We start from the raw sequence: 25,432 nt of genomic DNA on the forward strand, positions 1-25,432 counted from the left end.
TTCGTGTGTTGATTGGTCTCGTCCGATGTAGGTTTCTATTTTAAATGATCTCTTGAAAATAGCAGCCTAGTCACAGGCTTTTGACTCTATTGTCCCTTGGAGGTTTAAAATGCTTACGATGTGTGGTGACTTGTGTGTTGTCAGTCGTTTGTTGCCAATTGATAGTAAATATTATAGCTACAGGCTGGTCAGGTAGAGTATGCCAGTATAGTAACCTAAACATGTTTCATTACTTCCCACTAATCAGACACTAAGGCCATGTGTGAAAGAAAATGATATTGGTCTCTAGTCCTTTAGTTTATGCATACTGATTGTGTGTGAACTGCATACAGCTCAGTGCTGGTAAAAATCAAACCCACAACCAATCGTTTTGGGCTCAGTGTGGCATATTCCTCCTGTAGACACTTAATGTTCCTTAGCAATAAACCACTTGCATTGAGTAGAAAAAAAGGGGGGGGGGTTGGTGTTTCAAGTTCAGGTTTATTGAATATGACATTGCTGCTGATCACTGTCGGACAGAAAGAAATAACAGGTTAAACAACACTTAATGTTTGATATTTTCACACATTTTTTGTACATTTCAACATTGTTTATATATTTTTTTTAAATTCAATATTTTCTTACTATCAGAATATAAAAATGATATAACCTAAATTAAGGATTTCTAATAGTCTGAGTTCTATGAATGTACTAATGGGTAAGAGCCTCTGAAATAAATTACACAAAAGTATGTAATAGTGCTTTGCCACTGTTCCTCATTTTCTTTACACAAAATCTAAAACAAAATACACAAAGACGGAATTTAAAAACCAAAAGCAAACTATATAGGGAAAGAATGAAAAGCAACACAGCCATCTACAAAAAAAGGTATTAAATTAAGAAAGTTATCTATTTTTGTAAGTGTTTAGGAAAACATGAAGTATATTTATTATTCATCTATTTATGTATATGTCATATTCTAGGAACCTGTGTTGTGAGACAGCGAATTTAAAATTTCAACAGTATATTCTATTAATACTCATTAACACAATAAAAGCCCTATTTTTAGAACATAGCAAAGTAAAAAGAATAGGACATAATAGGACAGACTGAAACGTTATTGTTTTCTTCTCATTCATGTTATTGTGAATCTGGGATCCGTTTTCCATTGTAATACTTGGCTGGGAGGTATGTGGAAAGAGCAGGTACCACAGAATAAGGAACTACAATTCTATAATGAGCAAAGGAGTTTTGACAAAAATACTTACAGTATGTGCACATGCTTGTTTTTTCGGCTCCTAAGCTAACTTGTTATAGCTGCCTGGGTTGCTATTTACTGACAAGCTTGCTTAGCTGCCCTCCAGTTGTAGACACTGCTGCCTCATGTAAGAAGGAATGTTATCAGAAATGAGAATGTGTGTCAGTCAGGAAAGCCTATTTCTCTGTGATTTCCACGTTATAGTGTTGGGTCAGCTGAGTGCGACAGCAGCTAGATTCAAGAGGGCGAGTCGCTACTTCGTTATACGGACGCTAGCAGCCGAACAGGCAGCACAGCTGCTTCAATAAAACAGATTAAAACCTTTTTTAATGAGCCTCAAAAATAACTCTGTGGCCCCCCGAAGCTCGATGCAAGACAGCTTTTTGAATTCCAACAGAAAACCATCTCTGGAGATCGTTTCAAAGTGCCAATGAAGGGGCGTATCCAGCGTATGTGGAAAAATAATATGCCACGCCTAAAGCGACCAAAACTGTCAATCAAATAATCCAGGCTGTCGGTCCGTGTCTGTATGTTATGGTTTGGTGGATACTATGTCACCAGGATATTAAGTGGAAAGAAAGCACAACTTGCAGCCCGACCGCTAGAAAAATAATAATGTAATCAACGGGGTCACACATTAATCCGCAATGTTTATAGTTTTTGGGGAAACGATACCGAACATGCTAACGGGGCAGAATTCTATCTGAACAGGTACAGACACACATGGTAATATTGATACACAGCTACAGACACGCCTATTGCAGTGTTGTGTGAAAAGGTACAGACTCGTCTGTTTTGGTATTGTTGAACAAGTCCTCAGCCTGATAATATATAGTGATCTCTTTGGTGTGGTGGTGTCATTGTCTTAAGCATAATACCCGTCAGTGGTTGTTTGAGTGAGTCCTGCATAGGTTGGTGGCCGCTGTGTGCAGTATTCAGTCATACCGGTCTGCTAGCATAAAACACATCCCAGTGGTCTCTCTGTTTTTACCACGGACGTGTTGTTGTAGTGTTGTGGCGCAGGCCTCCATCAGTCCTGAGTGTTTCCGTGCCGTCCAGCTGTCTGACCTTATTTTGGCGGTGGAAGAGTGGTCCATTCTCCGACATGTGGGTTGTGATCTGGGATTGTCACATCTGGAGAGTGTTAGAGAGAGAGTGAGCGAGAAAGAAAAGTCAGAGGAAGAGTGAATAGGCTAAATCATAAACAGTACATTATGTATTTTATCACATCTATTCCCCATGCCTATTAGTAGTAGAATGAATTTAAATCGGCAGTTATACTAAATTTAATGCTTATATTGATACTGTGCCGTTGCAAACCACTTGCGCGTCATCTTCACATTATTTCCCACAAGCGACCGCTGCAGACGGTTAATATCATTCTCCTATATGACAAGCGTAGCGTGCTGTATCTAGGCCCACCTTTGTATGGAAGCGATAATCATTTGCATTTCTCTAGATGTTAGACTTGTGTGAGAAATGATTAAGACACTGGTTTATTTGAACTGTATCTGTTGGGCACAGATTATGTTGTCATCTTTTTAGGCCTGGAACACACATGGCTGCCGCCAAAACGACATTCTATTCCTGGGCAGTACACTTCTTTGAACTAAAGGCTTTGAGGCCCTATAAAAGCCTAGTACACTACGTTCACAGAGCACCATTTGGGATACAGACAAGGCATTTTGACAGTCGGTCTTTGTGTACTCTTGCAGACCATTCAGACTGTGCAAGCAAACATTTTAATTCACACCCCCTTGAAGCTACTCTGGTCTCAGATCTTCTTATGCTCTTGCCAACTCCATTGCTGTCAACTGTCACACTGTTTTCAGTGAGTGACAAGGAGTTGGTAGGATGGCACAAACAGCCTGGCATTCAGGAGAGCTTGAATCGAGAACCTAAAATATTCTCAACAGATGAATGCAGTGGAGAAACTGGGTTTTTGCATAAGCGACGTTTATTTGAAAGACAAAGCTAAATAGAAATGTTTGCATGGCTCTATTTTGGAAGATAAGGCGGAGAATGTTTGGTCGGCATTGCCAAACTACATGAGCGTGGCTAAAATGTTACGGCTTAGTTCACCCTGAATGGGTTGGCAGCTTTGGAGAAAGGGGGAGATGTGAGAACTGTGACTGAGTGTGGGAGGATATCCAATACAATTTCTGCACCCTATTGTACGTGTTTGTGTGCAGGTCTGGTTCTATTTAGAACAACTCATCTGTCACTGCAGCTATTAAAGATGTTTGGTTCCTGCAGTAATGTGAAAAAGTAATACACCCCCTGGAAAGTTGTCATTTTTTTCCTTATCATATTTTGATGCAGATATTTGAGAGCAATTTATTTTTGGGGGTGAAAATTAACAGAAGTACCTAATCCCAGCTGTAAAGCGGAGATGTGGTGGCATTATAGTTTGGGGTTCCAATGCTGCCTCAGGTCCTGGTCAGCTTGACATTTGAGTCGAACAGGAATCCCATGGTGTACCAGGGGTTCCTGAGGTGAATGTAAGGCCATCTGTCAAAAAGCTGAAGCTGAACATGGGTTTTGCAACAGGACAACGTTCCCAAACCACACAAGCAAAGCTGCAATCGAAAGGCTCAAAAATAAGAAGTGGAGGGTTGTGGAATGGCTGTGAAAGCCCGGCTTTCAATCCTATGGAAATGCTGTGTTGGGCTTCTTTTTTCCAGCCCTGGCGGGCCGAACCGGCTATTGAAGCTGAGGGTGTACTTCTTTTGTTTTTCTTTTCTGTGGATTTTAATTGCATGATTGGTCCATCCGTCCATCCGTCCATCCATCCATCCATCTTCTTCTGCTTATCCGGGGCCGGGTCGCAGAGGCAGCAGTCTAAGCAGAGATGCCCAGACTTCCCTCTCCCTAGACACTTCCTCCAGCTCTTCCGGGGGGTCACCGAGGCGTTCCCAGGCCAGCCGGGAGACATTGTCCCTCCAGCGTGTCCTAGGTCTTTCCCGGGGTCTCCTCCCGGTGGGACGGGCTCGGAACACCTTCCCGGGAAGGCGTTCAGGGGGCATCCGGAACAGATGCCCAAGCCACCTCAGCTGATCCCTCTCGATGTGGAGGAGCAGCGGCTCTACTCTGAGCTCCTCCCAGGTGACCGAGCTTTTCACCCTATCTCTAAGGGATCGCCCAGTCACCCTGCGGAGAAAGCTAATTTCGGCTGCCTGTATCCGGGATCTTGTCCTTTCGGTCATGACCCAAAGCTCATGACCATAGGTGAGAGTAGGGACGTAGATTGACCGGTAAATCGAGAGCTTCGCCTTGCGGCTCAGCTCTTTCTTCACCATGACAGACTGATACATCGATCGAATTACTGCAGAAGCTGCACCGATCCGTCTGTCAATCTCCCGTTCTATCCTTCCTTCACTTTCATCCCAACCGCTTCACACTCGGCTGCACACCGTCCGAGTGCATGCTGAAGGTCCTGGCTTGAAGGGGCCAACACGACAACATCATCCGCAAAGAGCAGAGACGGAATTGTGTGGTCCCCGAACCTGACACCCTCCGGCCCCTGGCTGCGCCTAGAAATTCTGTCCATAAAAATTACGAACAGAACCGGCGACAAAGTCTGACTTACTGCCGGCAATGCGAACCAAGCTCCTGCTTCGGTCGTACAGGGACCTGACATCCCTTAGCAAAGGACCCAGGACCCCATACTCCCGAAGCACCCTCCACAGGATGCTGCGAGGGACACAGTCGAATGCCTTCTCCAAATCCACAAAACACATGTGGATTGGATGGGCAAACTCCCATGAACCCTCCATCACCTTGTAGAGGGTATAGAGCTGGTCCAGTGTTCCACGGCCCGGACAAAAACCAAACTGTTCCTCCTGAATCGGAGGTTCTACTATCGGCCATATTCTCCTCTCCAGTACCCTGGCATAGACTTTCCCGGGGAGGCTGAGAAGTGTGATCCCCCTGTAGTTGGAACACACCCTCCGGTCCCCCTTCTTAAAAAGAGGGACCACCACCCCGGTCTGCCATCCCAGAGGCACTGTCCCCGACCGCCACGCGATGCTGTAGAGGCGTGTCAACTAAGACAGCCCCACAACATCCAGAGACTTGAGATACTCAGGGCGGATCTCATCCACCCCCGGTGCCTTGCAACCGAGGAGTTTCTTGACTACCTCAGTGACTTCAGCCTGGGTGATGGACGAGTCCACCTCTGAGCCCTCAGCCTCTGCTTCCTCAATGGAAGACGTGACGGCGGGATTGAGGAGATCCTCGAAGTGCTCCCCAGTTGAGGTCAAGAGCTGCCCACAGCCACTGTAAACAGCATTGGTAGGGCACGGTTTCCCTCTCCTGAGGCACCGGACGGTTTGCCAGAATCTCTTCGAGGCCAGACGATAGTCCTTCTCCATGGCCTCACCGAACTTTTTGCCTCCACAACCACCCGGGCTGCAGTCCGCTTGGCCTGCCGGTACCCGTCAGCTGCCTCAGGAGTCCCACAAGCCAACCAGGCCTGATAGGACTCCTTCTTCAGCTTGACGGCATCCCTTACTTCCGGTGTCCACCACCGGGTTCGGGGATTGCCGCCTCGACCGGCACCAGAGACCTTACGGCCACAGCTCTGAGCGGCCGCTTCGACAATGAAGGTGCAGAACATGGTCAACTCTGACTCAATATCTCCAGCGTCCCTTGGATCCAGTCGAAGCTCTGCCGGAGGTGGGAGTTAAAGATCTCTCTGACAGGAGACTCTGCCAGACGTTCCCAGCAGACCCTTACAGTACGCTTGGGCCTGCCGAGTCTGTCCAGCTTCCTCCCCAGCCATCAGATCCGACTCACCACCAGGTGGTGATCAGTTGACAGCTCCAGCCCTCTCTTTGCCCGAGTGTCCAAGACATACGGCCGCAGGTCAGATGAAAAGACAACAAAGTCGATCATCAACCTACGGCCTAGGGTGTCCTGGTGCCACGTGCACTGATGGACACCCTTATGCTTGAACATGGTGTTCATTATGGACAAACTGTGACTAGCACAGAAGTCCAATAACTGAACACCGCTCTGGTTCAGATCAGGGGGGCCGTTCCTCCCAATCACGCCCCTCCAGGTGTCACTGTCGTTGCCCACGTGGGCGTATAAGTCCCCCAGTAGAACGATGGCGTCCCCTCCCAGAGACTCCAAGAAGGTCGGGTACTCTGCACTGCCGTTCGGCCCGTAGGCTCAAACAACAGTGAGAGACCTATCCCCGACCCGTAGGCGCAGGGAAACGTCCCTCTCGTTCACCGGGGTAAACTCCAACACATGGCGGCAGAGCTGGGGAGCTATAAGCAAACCCACACCATCCCGCCGCCTCTCACCATGGGCAACTCCAGAGTGGTGAAGAGTCCATCCTCTCTCAAGGTGTGTGGTTCCAGAGCCCAAGCCGTGCGTAGAGGTGATCCCGACTATCTCTAGACCTCTCAACCTCAAGCACGATCTCAGGCTCCTTCCCCGCCAGCGAGGTGACATTCCACGTCCCTAGAACTAGTTTCCGTGTCCAGGGATCGGGTTGTCAAGGCCCCCGATCCTCTACGCACCGACCCCTTATGGTCCCTCCTGCAGGTGGTGAGCCCACGGGAAGGCGGCCCCACGTCGCACCTTCAGGCTGAGCCCGGCCGGACCCCGTGGGGAAAGGCCCGGCCACCAGGCGCTCGCATACGAGCCCCAACCAATGATTGGTTTCAAAGTAAAACAAGACATTGTGTGATTTGTTAAAATTGGATACCTTTATCAATGAATGTGGTTGGATTTTATTTTTTTAGAATATGTCTACTCTTGTTCACATGCCTGTAGCAGAATCATAATGACAAGAATGTGTATAAATGTTTAGGGTGTCTCGTCAAGAATACATATCTACTATTGTAAATGTTTACATAGACGTGTGAAGGAAAGTTATACATTTTTGTAAATGTTTAGGAAAACATGGGAAGTATAGGTATTCTTCATCTATTTATATAAATGTCATATTCTAGGAACCTGTTTTGTGAGACAGCGAGTGTAACATTTCAACAGTATATTCTATGAATACTCATTAACACAATAAAAGCCCTATTTTTAGAACAGAATGAAGTAAACAGAATAGGACATAAGAGGACAGACTGAAACTAAGCAGAGGAGAGCCGGACCAAACGGATCAAAACAGAACAATACAGAACCAAACAGGAAAGAATCAGAACACAGAATACATAAGAGCAGAACAAAGTTAAGAAACAAAGCCTCTTTCTGCAAGCTTCCCAGTCCTTCCCAGTCACCGTCTGTTACCTGGCTTTCTAATGGGCAAGTAATGGCTGGTAACGTGGCAGGCATATTAGTCTAAGCAAAGGTACCTAGTATTTAGGCTAATGTGAAAAACTATTCTGTCCATTTTTTTAAACTTATGTTGTATGTGTTGCTGTAAGGCACAGGTGTCAAACCGGTTCCACAAAGGGCCGAGTGTCTGCAGGTTTTTGGTTTTTCCTATAAATTGGTTCCTAGTTCAGACCTACACAACCAGGTGAGGGTAGAAACTAACCAATCAGTGACCTAATTAACCAATCAAGTACAAGGAGAGAGCAAAAACCTGCAGACACTCGGCCCTCCGTGGAACCGGTTTGACACCTCTGCTGTAAGGTTTTGGCCACATTTGAATACCAGACAGCAGACCGGAGACATAAGGTGACACCCCCCCCCCCCCCCCCCCCCCCATAGTTCTTGTTGGCTCCACTTTCCACAGTTTGATTGACAAGGAGATTATTTCCAATTTCTCTGAAAGCATGTTAGTAATCTCTCTGACAGTGGTTTATACTCTACATTTCCCAGGGTGCAGCATGCTTCAAAATGATGAACCAGTCCAAAGTATTCTGCAAGTGTAAATCCTGGGCAACATTATGGACTTGAATCATAATCTGATCCTAAGTGCTTGTCCGGTGTGTCCGTGGACCCGTTGGCCGCTGTGTGTTAGTCATAAGAACCTGTTGTGGTTTCTCAAACAGATGGCAGGACGTCGTGTTTGGCCGAAGGCCCAGGTGGCGCTCTATTAGGTTTGCTCCAATCATTCTGTTTCTAGGCTCTGCGTGCACCCAATTATTTCAAAATAATGAAGTGATTGACTGTATGAGTGCATCAGTATGAGTGGTCACACTATCCTTCCCTGTTTTGTGGGGACTGCCTCCCTGTTTTGTGGGGACTGCCTCCCTGTTTTGTGGGGACTGCCTCCCTGTTTTGTGGGGACTGCCTCCCTGTTTTGTGGGGACTGCACAAAGGGTAGTATGTTGTGAACACCATCTGTCTTGTTGCTCAAAATGAGCATGTAATCAGTTGGTTGGATGTGAGGGTACATGGTTAGCGTTTAAGATTGTGTTGGGCAGTACCCAGATACACGCACACACACACACAGACACACACAGACACACACAGGCAGTTACACAGAATCACACATTCACACTGAAACATAACACATACGCACACACACCCTCTAAAAGCCCAGGCCAGCTGCTGGGATGACTGGTTTGCCATGTCGTTAAGTCAACAAGGGCAGGTGTTGTCTTTGTTTTCTCTGCGCTATCACGGTGGAGCGGGCATGGTAATCTGCACTGATTCGCTGCCAGCTTCTGTGCACCTTGCAGGCGGGCATCCCCTCCTAGAACACCAGCGCTGATGTGGGCTTTGAGATTGACCAACAGAAAACACAAATTGAATGTTGGACTGAATTCTGCGATTTTACCCGTTATAGGTTCTGAAATTAGTGAGACAAACCGGGTCCCTGATTGTTTGTTTATCCTTGAAAATATATATTTTTTAAAGCATTGGTCCCACCTTGGAATGGTCCGTACACAAAATGGATAGAAGGACGGTGCCACATTGCTGATCTCTACAAATACCATCCGATGACAATGTCATACCCCCCTCAGAAAGAGCCATGTGATGTCTTGTCTCACTTATATAGAGTAGGTGTTTTTCTATGTTTTAAATTAAAAGTTAAATATAATTTTATTTTGGTCTGAATATACTTTAATAGGTCAATCCAAAAGATCATTAATGTGTATGCTTCTCTTTTTGATTACAACTTTTCCCTTTGCCAAGGTGGCGACACAAGTGGTGGTAAATGTTTCCAATATGCAATACACATTTTGCGACTGCCCCTAGTTCTTTAGAATGACCAGTATATTCTTTTGACACTGTCTTGTATACTGCCAGCCCCATATTGATCTCTGCTGTCTGACCTTCAGTTTCATTTCAGTAATATACAACATACTTTCTGTAAAAACGTCTTATGTTCTTAGAATCTTACTCATCTGTCTTTTCCGATTGCTCGTATTATTCTTGTATTTTACTGCCTTTGATTGTTTTTATTTTACGTGTAACTGCGGGTTGTCTTGCAGTCTTTATGCCTCTGACCATGTTGCCAATGTGAATGAGAACTGGTGCTCAATCAACTCACCTGGTCAAATAGTGGTGAAATTAATCAATCAGTCAAAGACATGTACTTCCCCTTTGTCAGTCTCTCTCTCTGTCAGTCTCTCTCTCTGTCAGTGTCTCTCTCTCAGTCCCTCTCTCTCTCTCCCCCAGCCTTCCGACGTTGTCAATCTTGTCAGTGTGCATCTTGCTAGCTGTCACTCTGACAATGAAGGCTGAAGTTGTGGGGCTGGAGCTCATGTGCCAAGCTTGCAGCAGTCAGAGATGTGCTGTACAGCTTCCAGTAATCAGTTCCTTTTCTGGTATTATGTGGCTAACAGAGCTAAAATCCAAATTCCTCTCAGGAGTGCACCACACATCGATTTGTCCTCCCAAACCTGGGGCTTATGAACTAGTGGACAATGTTCTGGATGGTTTCTTTTAACAGGACAGATGGGAATGTCAGTCTTAGTTTATCTATTTCCATGGCAAGCTGCTCACTAACCATTTCCTTCTGGCTGGCTTACTGTTTTTCAGGCTGGCTGGCTGACTAACTTGTTTTGTGGCTGGTAGATTGACTGACTGGTTTGCTGACTGTGCCTGGCATTGGTTCAGTGTTTATTTCCTGGGTTGGTGTGCTGTGCTGTGTAGTCCACATTAGTTTTGCTGCGTAGGAAGATGCTTTTTAGCTGCTTTTATTTACTGTGTCCACTCATTAATGTTTAATAGCGAGCGTTTTGGCCAGACGAGAGAGAACAGAGAGAGACGTTTTATCAGATAGAGGAGAGCAAGCATCTGCTGTGTCTTAGTCTTAGGGTTGGTGGTGGGAGTTGACCTTTAGATGGAGTCAGTGTGTCAAATCCTAGGGTTGGTGGTGTGGAGTTGACCTTTAGATGGAGTGAGTGTGTTAGTCTTAGGGTTGGAGGAGAAGAGTTGACCTTTAGATGGGGTGAGTGTGTTAAATCTTAGGGTTGGAGGAGAAGAGTTGACCTTTAGATGGAGTGAGTGTGTTAGTCTTAGTGTTGGAGGAGAAGAGTTGACCTTTAGATGGAGTGAGTGTGTTAAATCTTAGGGTTGGAGGAGAAGAGTTGACCTTTAGATGGAGTGAGTGTGTTAGTCTTAGTGTTGGAGGAGAAGAGTTGACCTTTAGATGGAGTGAGTGTGTTAAATCTTAGGGTTGGAGGAGAAGAGTTGACCTTTAGATGGAGTGAGTGTGTTAGTCTTAGTGTTGGAAGAGAAGAGTTGACCTTTAGATGGAGTGAGTGTGTTAGTCTTAGGGTTGGAGGAGAAGAGTTGACCTTTAGATGGAGTGAGTGTGTTAGTCTTAGTGTTGGAGGAGAAGAGTTGACCTTTAGATGGAGTGAGTGTGTTAGTCTTAGGGTTGGAGGAGTAGAGTTATTAGATGGCTGCAATGAATGCTTTTTTGTTTTACACTGTGAAATTAACCAGACCAAATCAAAGAAAGAATGCAACAAATAATGATTTGAGAACTATTTTAGTTCAGACAGAAAATGCCACATTAGTTTAACCATTAGAGACACACTTGTTAGGTTCTGCTGCTCTGGAGTAACTTACTGCCATCACATGGTTGTGTATATGATACTACTAGTAACAATATCAACACCATCATATCATTAATGGCAATCCCCACAGGCAACGAGCAAAGTACGCAGTACCGATCCAGGTGGTGGCAGAGGTGGTGGGTGGGTCCACACCAGCATGCTGGTAAAACCAGGGCACATCCAGACTGAGTAACCTGAGAGTTAAGCAGAAAGTGGAACCGCCCGTATTTTGCCATCTTGGTTCCATGGCTCACATGACCCATTTATTTTTACCATAGACGTTTCACAAAAGGACTGGTTATCAGTGCTTGACTTAGGCCAGATCAGTGTGGAACAGTGTTCTGGTACCTCTAATTTTAGGCGAACAGTGTTCCGGTCCCTTTTTTAGGCAAACACGATCTGGGATAGACTACTTTAATGGAACAAGCCTTGTTAACTTGTACATTTTGATGAACATCTAATGTGCGATTTATCAATGGCAGTTTGAACAGCTTATTAGCCAGTAATAGGCTTACTGGTATCTACTAACTTCTAAGGAATAATTATAAGAATTGAGCAATTCCTAGCGAGACTGAATATTACATTTTCCATGCAAGAAGCATTGAAAAAGTCGCAATATAGCCGTATACAATTTCTGGTTTCGGTTTTAGCCAGCAAAGTTTTCGTCAATACGGAATAATTCACAATGCGTACTTCGCTTCGCCTATAGTTCACAATTCCGTTTTTCGAAACACTACGCTATTTTATAAGGGGTAGTCAGTCAGTCAGTTAGAGACCTTCGCTCTTCTTAACCGGCTTCGCTTACGCGGTCCGGCAAAAAGTAAAGGTTACAAGATAATGAATGCTTTTACGGCATCTAACATTTATAGCCGTGCCCAACAAATACGGGGGTGTTTTATAACCAGGTGCGGCCATAATTAACTATAAGCACATGGGTACAAAGCGCTGTCTTCTTTTATTTTCTCAATGATATTATACCGGCATTATTATTATACCGGCGTTTCTCAACGTTATTATTTTAGCTATCCAACATTACCAGGAGGTTTCTCTTCTTTTAGCCAAATCACGTTAGCTATGAAGTCAGATGGCCCTCTTAATAGTGTCACATCTATGGTGAGGATGAGAGTGAGGATGACTGTGAGGATGAGTTTGAGGCTGGCGGTGTGGATGAGTTTGAGGCTGGCGGTGTGGATGAGGCTGGCGGTGTGGATGAGGCTGGCGCTGTGGATGAGGCTGGCGCTGTGGATGAGTTTGGCGGTGAGGGTGAAGTTGGCGGTGAGGATGAGGATGATGGTGACCTTGAAAAGTAATAATTTGCATCTGGTTCCGCTGTCTGTTCTGTGTCTTACTGCTTTGGGATGATCGTTATCTGATGGCATCACTATGAGAGCACAGATCTATAACCCCACCCTCCTTCTCCATATTACTCTCATTTTCTCTCTGTCTCCCCTCCTCTTCTCAATTCAATGTAAGGCCTGCATTGGCATGGGAACCTTTACAACAAAAGAAAATATTTAAAAAACAATCCAAATTTCGAAGTAGATTCGCAAGTCTTAGAAAGAATAGGCATTTTGAATATGAAATTGTAAGATATGTACAGTGATGTCAATTTGTTCAAATGGTTACGTTTGAGAATGACGAGGGAAAATCAGTGAAGACATGATTATGGGTTAGGCTCACAATGATTGGCTGCTGATTTTGCAGATTGCAGTATTTTGCCCAAATGAATGGGTGTTTCACAATGTTCGGGTTGATATCAAATTCTTTGTGACACGTTATCATCTGAGGTAAATGTTTAGCTTTCGTGTGCTCATACATTGTCATTTCCTCTCTGTGTCTTCTTCCCTCCATCTTCCCTGTCTTTCTCCAGAATCTTATCACTCATCCTTGTTCCCACCTTGTTCCTGCTCTCTGTCACTGATTAGCCCCCCCCCCCCCCCCCCCCCCGTGCCATCCAATTCTGTTATTATACTAGTTCTCTGTTTTGGAAGAACACAGACAGACGCGCGCACACACACAAAGTGGTTACAAAACAATCATAACTGTTGTATGTGGCTTCAAATATTGCAGCTTTCAGCCAATCAGCATTATGGATTCAAACCACCTGGTTTATAATCTACTATTTACCAGTCTTCATACACAGACTGTTTTAGGTTTTTACTTAACCTTCTATAATAGCATCTTAACCACTGTTAAATGTGATATACAACTCCTGCAGGTATAATGCCCACTTTGTACAGCTTCTTTTGTTGCTTCATTCTCTCTCCTACAAGCCACTTCCCAAAGAGCCCGGCCACCGTACACATCCAATTAAATGCTTTACATCCTAATTACAAGACAGTCTCTTGGACGCATTCACTGTTGTTGTTGTTTTCCTCTCTGCTTCCTAATACCAATCCACTGTATGCAAACAGCTACTTGTTCATTTCCTAGCATGGCGTGGTTAAAATACACTGTGTTCAACGCTATATAGCTAGTCAGCTAACTGCAGCTTATACAACCTAATAGCACTGCTGGTGTCGTTCTACATTAACAGTACTTTCATTAAGTGGAAAGAGATGTATAATGTACAATCAGAAAAGCTTTTATTCCGATCACATTTAACAATGCATTCTAAGTGAGGCCTATTATAGTCCCAACTCCGGAATGGAGTTCCAAAAATCATCCTGTTTCTAATAATCCACACCTTGATTGTTGGCCCTCATTGTGCAGCTCAATGTGGCATAGAATGGAAATGAGAACACATTTCTGAAGTAGACGTTTAATTGAATAGAATAGAATCAGAAGGAGAACATTCAAATCAATTATTGATGTTTTGCCACCCTCAGGCTATGAACTACTCATATAGAATATGCGTAATGTTAGAAAAAGAACATGAACATTAATTAATAGGAAGTTTGTGAATATTATATTTTGCCAATCCAAGGAAAGTAATGCTTTATTTTGCCTATTCAGCCTATAGGCATATTTTTCATAATGTTGTTTCATAATGTTATGAGTATGTAAATTATATTCTGTAGCTGTTGTTCTGATTGGTTTCGATAATAGATGTTAATTAGTCATCGTAGGGAAAGGCCAAATAAATGTTTAATAAAGTACAGCCTCAGGTTTTTACAGTGTAAGCAGCCTTCACTTCAGCTTAATGCTTTTACTGTGAAACCAGTCTTTATCTTAACCTGACAGTGCCCTTTAACAAACCGAACCCATATGTCTACAGCAGGGGAGGCCAAACCTTTTGGCTCAGGGGCCCATTCAGGATTTTGAAATTAAATGGAGGGCCACATTTGTTTTGTAATTTGTTAATCAAATGATTTGCAGGTCAGAAAAGGGCAATAATTAGGCATTATAATGAACCTATTGCACAGTCTAAATGTTTTAAATAATGTACATTCAGTTGTATAAGAATAGGCTGGTCAGGTATGTTTTACTTCCCCTCAAAACTATTTTAATACCTACCCCAGTCTAGAATACACTGTCCTGAAATAAAAAATATATAAAGTGTGCATGAGTTGATATATATATATAGAGTGTGCAAAAAGGTGTTGGAGATGGTTTTTAGACTGACTGACATTGTGTTGAATGTTTTGGTGTAAATATTCTTCAATCATTAACGGCTCTCTAAATCATCATAGCTGTAAATGAGAACCCTTTGGCTCTTAAATTATCCACACGTGTGCACAGACACACACTCATACTCTCTCGCTCTCTGGGCCAATGCTGAGGATGAGATTTATGGCTCTGAATTACACACGCAGGAAGGGGGGAGGAAATGAATATGGCAGCCTGGTGGAGAGAGGGGGAGAGCGTTAGGGAGGGCGAGAGGGAAGGTAATTTATCCTCCATTGTTCTGTTGTGACTCCTCCCATTTTCTTCTCCCTAAATTACCCGTGATATTAGATGGAATCCAGAGTAAAGGAGGGCGTGGCTTAGTGGAGGGGTGGAGGATCGATCTGTCCTCTGCTGGATGGGTGTAGGATTGGTTGGGGGTTGGTGGTCGTTGCTAGAGCCTTGATGGGTAGAGGGTTGTTGAAGGTTTGGATGGGTTTAGGGTTGTTGAAGGTTTGGATGGGTTTAGGGTTGTTGAAGGTTTGGATGGGTTTAGGGTTGTTGAAGGTTTGGATGGGTTTAGGGTTGTTGAAGTTTTGAATGGGTTTAGGGTTGTTGAAGGTTTGGATGGGTTAAGGCCTATGGGTTTGGTTCCCACAGGTGACCAGTACGAATCGCTCCGCCTCAGTGATTTGTAATAACCACGTGTGTTGTTAATCCAGTCAACACTCTCCCATAGTAAGTTTTTTCCCTGAACTTAACCTTGACTTAAGCTGGAAATTGCATTTCCCCTGTGGACCTGCCCAAAAATTTTCAGGTTTTAATATCTTCATGGGGACCTCATATCCCAATATGTACACAGATGTGTGTGTGTGTTATAATAATATCTCAAAGGGGAATCATCTTTAATGTTAACCGCCATTTTCTGTGGCAATGCGGAATGCTTGTTTACTTAATTTGCATTTTTAAGCCGCCCATTTGTTTTACTATTTATTCGTAACTATTCCATTTATTTTCCGTAAGGCTGCAGTCAAAGATACAGTACGTCAAGAGAATTGGTTGTGCAGTTTCGTAATTTCCTCCAATCATCCTGTGATCCTGGCCAAAGTATTTACTGTTATGCACCTAATCACGTGAAGCCAGACAGCCCGAGGCCATTTAATAATATCGAATCAGAATCACTCTCTAACAGAACCTTCTGCCAGTGGCCCGACACTCTCACAGAATCACACCACACTAGCCAGACTTTTCTCCTCCTTAAGGGAAAAGGAAATCTTCCCTTACAGCGAAGATCGTCGTGAAAACTGAAACATTCATCCTTCATGGGGGAAAAATGCTGATACGTTCAATATGAAACCAGCTGAAGATTTATCAGCCATCAGAGGCAACGACACAGTCTGTCAAGTAGACACTCTGTCTGGTCTCGTGGAGGCTTGGTATGCTGCTGTGGATGAGTCTGAACCAAATCGCAAAACGGTCCTTTTTCTGAAGAGGAGGGTAGAGAGGGTGGGGAGGAGACGACGAAAAAGGAGGAAGGGTAGCTGAACCTAAAACAGAGGGGCGTCTCCGTCCCCTCTTCCTGTCAGACCCTGATGGGTGTCTCTTCAAACTGCCTTCTCACTGGGTACCCTAGAACAGGTCTTACTGGCAGAAAGTGCCTTTGGAACTACCTTTCTTGGGTGGCGATCGTGCCTTTCTTTTTAGAGCAGGCCCATGGTTGCTGTGCGTTTTGTCACAGCGGAGCAAGCAAAACACATTGAAAGCGGGCTATTTTAAACCCTTTGTTGTTAAAATGGGGTCACTTGTGTCAGGGTGGCTGTTTTTAAGCTTTTTTTCCCCCAGTGTGTCTCTGAGTGTGTCTGTCTGCGTGTTGGAGTCAGATAGTAAAAACAACGTGGTTTAATTCTCAGCAGAAGGGCCTTTTTTTTGCATCACTTTTTGTCATTAAATCGTCGCGCTTGGGCTTTTCTTTAAAGAGTAGGACAATCAGTGGTTTAGTGTAGCGTGTTTTTTGAACCTTTTCCATTTGAACGGCCAAAAGCACCGCTGAGCCTTTAGATCCGCCCCCAGCAGACAGTGTCTCTCCAATTACTTTGTGTGGATGAAATGTGGCCCCCAACCCCCTGGGTGGAACGGTCCAAGCTGCTCTGTCGCTGACTTCAGCACCTGATGTGCTCATGTTGTTTACATTTGTGCGTTGAGCGCCGCGAGCCCTTTGTTAAGCCCCCCCCCCATCGACCCACGGGTTTGTGTGACGGCGCGTGTTTTCCCGGAGCTCCTGTTGATCAGTGTGATCACGACGGGGTCCTCCCACCCACCCGAGTGCGGTGTTGGCGGAGGTCTTTGTCTGTGCCCGAAATGACACGGCGAAGCCTCAATGACGTGCTGTTGACAGCCCGCACGAATATGTTGCACTCACGCGCACACGCGTCTAACGTGGTGTGGGACATAACGCCTCGTGGTTCCAGCCCCGTCGGTTGACTATGGTATGAAACCTTCTCGTCGTGTTTAATATTAACGTTTTGCAGGGACACTGGTCAAATGGACATTCCTTCCAACCGCAAACCATATCTGGGTTGTGTGCGCTATGGGTGTGCGCTATGGGTGTGCGCTATGGGTGTGCGCTATGGGTGTGCGCTATGGGTGTGCGCTATGGGTGTGCGCTATGGGTTTATTACATGGTTGTCCTTAATGTACGACTGCTGTATTGACCTGCCCCTAAATAATACGGACACTCACTCCCACAGCAAACCCGGCTGTAGTTACGCCACTATGATCAAACAGTTGTTGTGCCGATCAATTACCACCAATCCCCAATAAATCCATTTAAATCCATCTTTGCAGCACAACAAATTGTCTGGCTGACGGGGGTGAATCAAGCAATAACCCGCAAGAGGTTTGATGTCTCCGCAGTCTCTGCCACTGCTAGGGGCTGTTCTCAAGCAAGAGAAAACACGGCATAGACCCACAATCCCTCCAGCGCCTTATTGCTATTCTAAGTCTGTTTCTAACGCGTACAGGAAAACGGGAGTGTTTTGTCACACCCGCGGAAATACCGTCTCCTGTGCCGCTCACAGCCAGTCGGCGTCAAGCTCCAACAGACCTGTCTGAAATGGTTATCGTGGGAAGCCTGTGAACTTGTTCTTCCGTTGCGAGACTGGTGAGTGTTTAAACACGGACTGGCTCCTCAACGGGGGGGACCAAGCTGGAGGTGTATCAGCGTGCCCCCGTTCACTATACAGTGAGATGTGACAGGATAGTGGTGAGGACCTTTGATGGGGGCGGTGATTAGTGACATTTGCAGAGAATACCAAGGATGGAGCCCTATTGGGCGGAGTTCAGGAAGCACAGGAAGAAGTCGTGTCTTAAATGGTAGCTCTGTGTGTTCCTGTACTGTTTTTGTTTCAACGTCTGTGTCAGTGTGCATGTTTTCTTCTGTCCCTGTGAGTGTCAAGAGTTTTTTTTACTTGTATGTCATGGTGAGTTCTGAAACGCGGAAGACATTCAGTGAACCGGGGACACACTTCTGCTCCACCCACATCAGGCCCCCTCCCCCCAGGGCCGTGTGGTTGAGTGGTTCATGCCGTCCGGAGCCTTCCCGGGACCTCGGCTCATCCTCCAGCTCTTCCTGAGTGTTCTTCAGGTCTTCGGGTGTCTGATGATGAGGCTCCCCTTGCCACACTATTGTCTTCACTTCAGGATGGCTGGGTTCCAGATCTCGATGTCATGTCGTGTGCTTTTGACGGATCAGTTTAAGAAATGAAATATTAGAGAATAATTTGCCACCCCAACCTATCTCTGGGGATTTCAGGTGAACAGAGATCTACTTAAGAGGCCGGCGGTGGAAATCTCCAGTAAGTCACCCGGCCTGTATCACGTTTCACAAACAACTCGCCGTGATACTGCTGGCCTGTCTTCATCTGTTCCCAGCCTCTCGAGGAAATCGTTTTATTTTTCTCAGACGCTCGAGTATAAACAGAAGACAATACTCCCTGGTGCGCGCGTGCGCACGCACGCACGCACACGCGCACACACACACGTACCCCCTACTCTGAAACACAGACATGCGTGACAGTAACTAACACCCTCTTATTGACAATGACAAGGCAGAAAACATTTAGCTCTGCGGTCCAAGAAGCATGATTTATTAACAGATTGGGAAAGAAAGGATGCGAGACGGGGGGAGGGGGTAGGGTTTGGGGGGGGTTCAGCAGGAGTGCAAGGAAATCTGTGGGCTGGTGTGTGGTGAAGGGGGAGGAAAAATAAGTCCAGTTGGAAAACCTCAAACCATCAGTCCTCCTGTCAATCCAGAATGAAATGTACTGTAACAGGTGACATCCGGGTCTCTGCATTCTGCCTCAGTCAGTTTAAGTAGTGAGAACAGCAGCCAACGTGGCCGAACAAACGTGAATAACAAACATGTTACAGCAGCAACAGCGTCTTATCTTCTCACACCTTCTGACCATAGCTGAACTCTGTCTCTGAGATCAGAGTGGCCCAGGAAAAAAGAAAAACCCAGTGGTTCTGCTCACTAGGTTTTCAATTTCTTCCGTTTGTTTGTGATCCAACAACTAGGTATGGGATCTAATTGAGCTTACAGTGTAAAAAAAAGAAGAAAAAAAAAGAAGAAGAAATAAATCTGATTTCAAATCTCTTCTAAAAGACCTAACATGGTTGGGTCTCTAATCGGCTACAAGACACATTCATTCTGTTAAAGGTACATTCTGCTAATCATCTGTTTGCTATCTTAAATTCCTATGTAAAATTTAAAAAGGTTTCAAGCGGTACAACTTTTGCTGATCGTTAAAATGTTCTTAGACAAGGCATCCATACAGTATCTATGGTTAATTAAAGGGTTGAAGCCGTGCTTACAAGGACAGCTCTATGCTGCTCGTTTTGTTGTAGGTATTCAACTTATGGGGTTGCAAAATTCCTGTAAACTCATCCAAAATTCCTTGGTTTAAGTTACTAGAATCTTGCAACCCTAAACAATTTAAACTTTTCCTCTTTCAACGTGCAAACTCCTCCTGGTTTTACTCATTTGAGAGGTACTCCAGTCTCTCTTTTCGTCTTTTTTTCTCCCACACAGTATTTCCTGTCTCTATTATGGCTCCACTTCTCTGTAGATGCTGTGTCTTACCCCCCTGTCCTGCCCTGCCTGGTTGGTAACCCAACCCACTCGGTTGGGAGTGGAGGTGAGGTTAAGGAGAGGGAGGGGGTTGCGGGTGGAGGGGAAAGTACAGTAGGAGACGTCTGTCTGTCTGGTGCTACGGCACGATGGGTGAGTCTGAGAAGACTGAAGTGACAGAGTCTGTGTCGCCCCGCTTGGGGCGCCCCAGGTGCCCCAAAACTGAGATGGGGGGCAGCATGCCCCCGGCCGCCCTCAGCCGGCCATTCTGCACCTCTTTGATGGGCTCCAGAAACACCACATGCTTGTTGTTACTGACCTTGCGGCCCGGGCCCTCCGTGGTGGCGGGCGGGGTGGCGGTGAGGATCGAGGACTGGGCGCTGCACTGGTCGTTGGCCGGACTGTGGACGCCTGGCCGGGGGGGCCTCCTGCGACACCAGCAGCGGCACGGCGTCAGGTAGAGGTACATGATGACCAGCACCAGGGTGGTGACGCACCCAATCAGGGTGGTGAAGCCTGTGTTGAAGGGCTCCGTGTCGTCTTTTCGCATCAGCACCGTCACGTTGACCTCCCAGGACTCGTTGCGCTTGGTCGCGTCGAAAACCTTGCACCAGTAGACGCCGGAGTCCTCGGCCTGCGCCGACACGATCTCCAGGCTGCCGTTGGGGTGCATGCGGAGGGTGCCGTTGTTCTCTGGCGGCGCCCCGGCCCCGTGATGTGGCGACACCCACAGGTGCGTTAGGTGTTGTCCACTTAGCGTGGTGTGACAGTCCAGAACCACGGCTTCGCCTACGTAGGCTAGCAGACTGCTCTCTGGCTCAGCCACTAATGCGGCCGCCATGGAACTACAGTTCAAGTTCACTTCCAAAAAGCGCCTGTGCTGGAAGAACTTTACGGAGGCCTTGCGTTCCCCGTACACCAGGCATGTGTGCTCCTCCCGGAAGTCCCTGACTGAGGGGAATCCTTTCCGTTCCCAGCGCCGGAACATGTTGTACATCTCGCACTCGCAGATCAGCGTATTGTTGTGGAGGTAGAGTCCTCTCTGCAAGGCGACCGGCAGGGTTTCTATTTCCACCAGGGGGAGTTTTGACATGCTGTTGGAGGACAGATCCATGATGGCCAAAAAGGGGTGGCTGTGCTCCTGGATGGAGAAGAAGGGGAAGTCTGTGAGGCGATTGTGGCTGATGTAGGCCTTGCGCAGGTTTCCTAGCACTGCCAAAGCCTTGCTCTCCACACGTACAATGCGGTTGTTGAAGAGCAGCAGCTCCTCCAATCCTGTCAGCTCCAGGAAGTAGTGAACCTCCACCTTATCCAGCTGATTAGACGAAAGGTCCAGTTGTCGTAGCGCGCTGCTGTTCTGGAAAGTTCCGGCTTCGAGGTATTTCAGACTGTTGTGGGCCAACCGGAGGGACTCCAGACGATGCAGCGTGGCGAAGCTTCCTTCTTTCAGCTCCATCAGGTGGTTGTGGTTGAGGTCGAGGGTGGTGGTGTATGGGGGCAGCTCAAAGGGCAACGTCTTAAGTTCCTGGTTGGCGCAGCTGAGGATGTCTGAGCAACACAGGCAGCCCTTGGGACAGCTGCTGTCCCTGACCAGGGACTCAGTATTCCCAGTGTCAGCCCCGATCTCGCCCTCACTAACCCCGGCCTCAGCCAAAACCGGATCCTCAGTGACGCTGACCCCAACCTCAGCCACGACCCCAGCTAGCTGCTGCAGCAGCAGGAGAACTGCAAAGAGAGTGTTCAGCACCAGAGGGATTGCAGCCACGCCCTGAGAGCAGAGCATAGTGCCGTCTGACGCCGCTTGGGGACGGGTGAGAGGCCAGAGTGACAGGAAGTCCTGAAGTCTGGACGTCCTTCTGTGGGGCTCCCGTTTGGCCCACAGTTTCTTGGCGTCGCAGTTTGTTCAGTTGGTTTACTCCCCGCCTTTCTCTTAAAGGGGCTGCTGTGTTTGTGGGTAAAGTTTGATCTGCGGAGGATGGTTGTGATGAATGTTGTTTGTTGTAGATACGTGGCGGTGGTTTTCTGGGGTGATGTTGAAGCTGAAGAGAAAAGAATTGTTAGCTGTACAGTGCAGCTCAACTGGATCGATAGCTGCAAAAGTCCCTGAGCAGGGTTGGCTTTGGAAAATCAACTAATGTTTATTTCAGATGAAGATCAGTGAAATATGATGATCTCTGTTGAAATGCACATTATAATTATTTTACTCCAGGGATGAACTCTACTTCTGCGTCACAGCTCAGTGACAGCTGAAAGTAGATTCGATTTATGCTCCTCACCTCCAGAAAGTCCATAAATGTCATTCCAATGTCTCATAATATCCCCTCCCGGAATCGTTGCATTGACAGGACTCATTAGTTAGAGCGTTGGGACACTAATCAGACGGTCTCTGGTTCGAATCCCGTGCTGACAAATGAAAAACGTTGAGCAAATACATGCCCTTGAGCAAGCAAATAACCCTAATTGCTGCTGTGAGTCGGTCTGCATAAGACAGTCTGCTAAATTTCTAAAATGTAAGTATTTAATCTGGGATTTTTCTCTCACCGATGCTTTAATGATGACCCTGTTGTAGCTCTCACTGTTTGAAAGATGAGTATTTGATTGTTAATTTAACGATGTTACAGTCCCCTGAATAAGAGTGTCCCTGAGGAACAATGACTTGTGGAGACACTCCTACTACAGTCCTGTTGGTGCTTTGCCAGTATGGCCCTTGAAAAAAAGACAGTTCTCCTTCACATCTCCTTCCTTTCAGAAGAAAACTGGAACCAGTTGTTATCCTTACTTGTGATTGTCTGGCTCTTTTTCCCGAACCCCTGGACCTTCTGAACAAGAAATAAGCTAGAAAACGCCCCTTATATCCCCAGTGCAATTCATCTTAAACCGTCAAGAAAAATAAACACCCACTGTCAGCTCCCCTGTCTGGGAAATCTGTTATCAGCTGATCCCTCTGTCGCTTCCCCAGTGATGGACACAACCACTTTTTCTCCTAGTTCTAATATAAATGTCCTCAATGAAAATGTCCTCGTATCCGGTATGAAGTTTTAAGTTAGTAACTAAACTGTCTGTGACAAATAGACAGAGCGCTGAACAACCAGGAGGGGGAAGGGTTTCAAAGAAGTCAGCATTCTGTCCGGCTCGCTTAACACAATCACACAGCCAGTTGCACAGAGAGGCATGCAATTCTCAGTGCCTTCTGCCTTCTTCCTGGTCAATGCAAACCGTCTTCTCTCCTTTCAGCTGGAAGGTGCTTGGAAGAACAAAGCCCGGTATGTTTTATAGAGACACACTCCCCTGGTGCTCAGTATAAAAGAAGAAACGCACTCCCTACAAAGTAGCCAGGCAACCCCCAACTAAAATCCTCCAGAATCTTCCTTTGCGCTTCTCCTCTCATCACGTACAGGAGCCTTAGACGAGGAAAGCTGCAGGCTGCGATACGTCGCACTCAATTCATAATTTGGTCCGTGGTCAGGGTATCATCTGAGACACCGGATTTCAAACAAAACTAAGTTCCAGAATAGTTCACGTTTCCGTCTGCTCTGGGCTGGTACCTCAGTGTTTCCACGGTGAGGAAAAGGACGGACTGTAACTCGGTCTCGCTGTGACTGCTTCGCGTTGTGCCGCGTCGTTTGTGGAGCGACTAAAGTAGAGCATCTTCTGGTCCTTTCCCCGAGTCCACTGTTTCCCTGAGCGCAGTTCTCGCTCCCTTATTTAATCCCTCCTGGCTTTGATAAGCTTCAGACTCTCCGTCTCGCTTTTCATTCACTTTACAGTTTGACTGCTCTCTCCTGTTACTCTCTCGCTCTGTTCGCTCTCTCTCTCTCACTCTCTCTGGCGCTCGCTCTATCTCTCCTTGGCACTCCCACTCTCTCTCAGCTTCATATGGTACCTCGTTCACCCGTGCGTGTGCTCTTTCTATCTATCTCTCTCTCTCTTTCGGGCATGGATGGATGAAGGTGGGGCCTTGGCAGTCAGTGTGTGCCTTTTCCTACGGCAGTAGGGATTGGCCAGAGCCCGAGATATATTTCCGGGGAAGGACCTATAATATAATTACAGGAATATTATTGGTAAAGGGGTTTCTCCTGCTGTGTTGGCATACATGTCTGCATGTATTATTCTTCGTTAACGTCAGTGTTGCGTCTTCTGATTCATGTGCCAGTCTTTTTTTGGCATGCTTGGGGAGATTCGCTAGATAGAAAATCTAGGGGAATTATGTCTCCCTCTCTCTCGTGTGTGACCTGTCTCTATTGAACCTTCATTATCGTCCTTAGTGTTGGTCTCTCAGGAGAAGGACGTCTAATTGAGGTGCTTAAAGTGGTGCTGATGTCTAAAATGTGCTCTTTGAATTCTTCACCTCATTCCTTTTATCGGCACATAGTCTTGACACGCACACTTAAGCCTTAATCTGAGATTCAAATAAAATGCATATTAGCATATAGTGCATTTGCAAAATAAAAATATACCAATCCTAGATTTCTCCTTTCCATCTACTTAGATGATCAGTGTGTTGGTCCTCACCATGCACAATTAAAAGCTGCGGTCTGGAATTTTATGAACCTTATGCCACTTATAAATTGCACACTGCTGCTTTAACTTCCCTTCCACCCATCATAATTATATTCCAGATGATCCTTGTGTTCCGAAATCAAATTAGCTTGACAAGCATCAAAAAGGTTTACTCAATTATTAGCAAGTTGGAAACTATTATGCTCAGTTTTTATTCCATTCCATTATTCCATTACTACATTACACTGAAGGTGCTAATACAGACAAATGTCAAAGACTGGCAAATCGTGTCATAAAGTTAAACAGAATTATATGTAGTAGCTTGCTACTGACTTATTTTAGACATTTACAATCCAAAATAAATGAGACCGTTCTCAAACAGATCAGAAAGCTAACACTTTAGTCCACTGTTTTTCATCAATGTAACCCCAAATGTGAACTTCTCCCCCAACTTCATACCTGACATATTACATGTTTTATGTAAATGTTGTCTGTGTAAACCTGGGAGTGCTTAATGGGGAGTGCCTAACAGTAGAAACAAGCATGTTTCATCTAACAAGCACAAAATACCTAAACTATATATGAACATCAAAAGAAGCTTTGAATCCTCCTTTAGTTGGTCTATGCATTTCAACTGTGAACCTTTCTATTCTCAATGGGCTAGTTAGTCTCTATACACACGCAAACACACTCACATTGCAGGTGTTTAAGACATGGTGTTTGTATGGAGACATCGCAGAGACCTGTCTATTTGTAGTGTTGAAACTCAACCATCCCCTAAAGCTACGGGCTGACTCACAAACCCACACGCGCACGCACATACACGCACGCACGCAAACTGTCACACATACAGTACTCTCTCGCAAACCCACAGGCGCATGCACATACACGCACGCAAACTGTCACACATACAGTACTCTCTCGCAAACCCACAGGCGCATGCACATACACGCACGCAAACTGTCACACATACAGTACTCTCTCGCAAACACGCACGCACACATACATGCAAACTGTCACACATACTGTTGCTGGTCATATAATTAGAATATCATCAAAAAGTTGATTTATGTCAGTAATTCCATTCAAAAT

The 25,432-nt window shown here is 45.9% G+C and overlaps 2 protein-coding genes across 5 annotated transcripts in view; one reads left to right on the forward strand and one right to left on the reverse strand.

Moving 5' to 3' along the window:
- LOC105025489 (E3 ubiquitin-protein ligase RNF123) overlaps positions 1 to 25,432 on the forward strand; it is a 125,207-nt gene that overhangs the window by 57,872 nt on the left and 41,903 nt on the right. The window lies entirely within an intron of this gene.
- On the reverse strand, positions 489 to 23,727 carry amigo3 (adhesion molecule with Ig-like domain 3). 4 transcript variants are annotated; one of them, XM_010896190.3, is made up of 2 exons: positions 20,160 to 23,727; positions 489 to 2,371 (listed from the first exon to the last, which is right to left on the reverse strand). In XM_010896190.3, exons 1-2 carry the CDS (start codon positions 21,621 to 21,623, stop codon positions 2,366 to 2,368), a joined length of 1,470 nt encoding a protein of 489 aa, XP_010894492.2. In that variant the 5' UTR covers positions 21,624 to 23,727; the 3' UTR covers positions 489 to 2,365. The 4 variants fall into 4 exon arrangements, with proteins under 4 accessions (XP_010894492.2, XP_019911586.2, XP_010894489.2 ...); XM_020056027.2 differs by lacking the exon at positions 489 to 2,371 and having other exon boundaries at positions 18,837 to 21,879; positions 22,382 to 23,727; XM_010896187.3 differs by lacking the exon at positions 489 to 2,371 and having other exon boundaries at positions 18,837 to 21,879; positions 22,117 to 23,727.

This window comes from Esox lucius, chromosome 2 (assembly GCF_011004845.1).
Source record: "Esox lucius isolate fEsoLuc1 chromosome 2, fEsoLuc1.pri, whole genome shotgun sequence".
Taxonomy (NCBI): domain Eukaryota; kingdom Metazoa; phylum Chordata; class Actinopteri; order Esociformes; family Esocidae; genus Esox; species Esox lucius.

Bases quoted from the DNA above. Each gene is read 5' to 3' on its own strand.
- amigo3 (XM_020056027.2), bottom strand. From the start codon at position 21,623: ATGCTCTGCTCTCAGGGCGTGGCTGCAATCCCTCTGGTGCTGAACACT.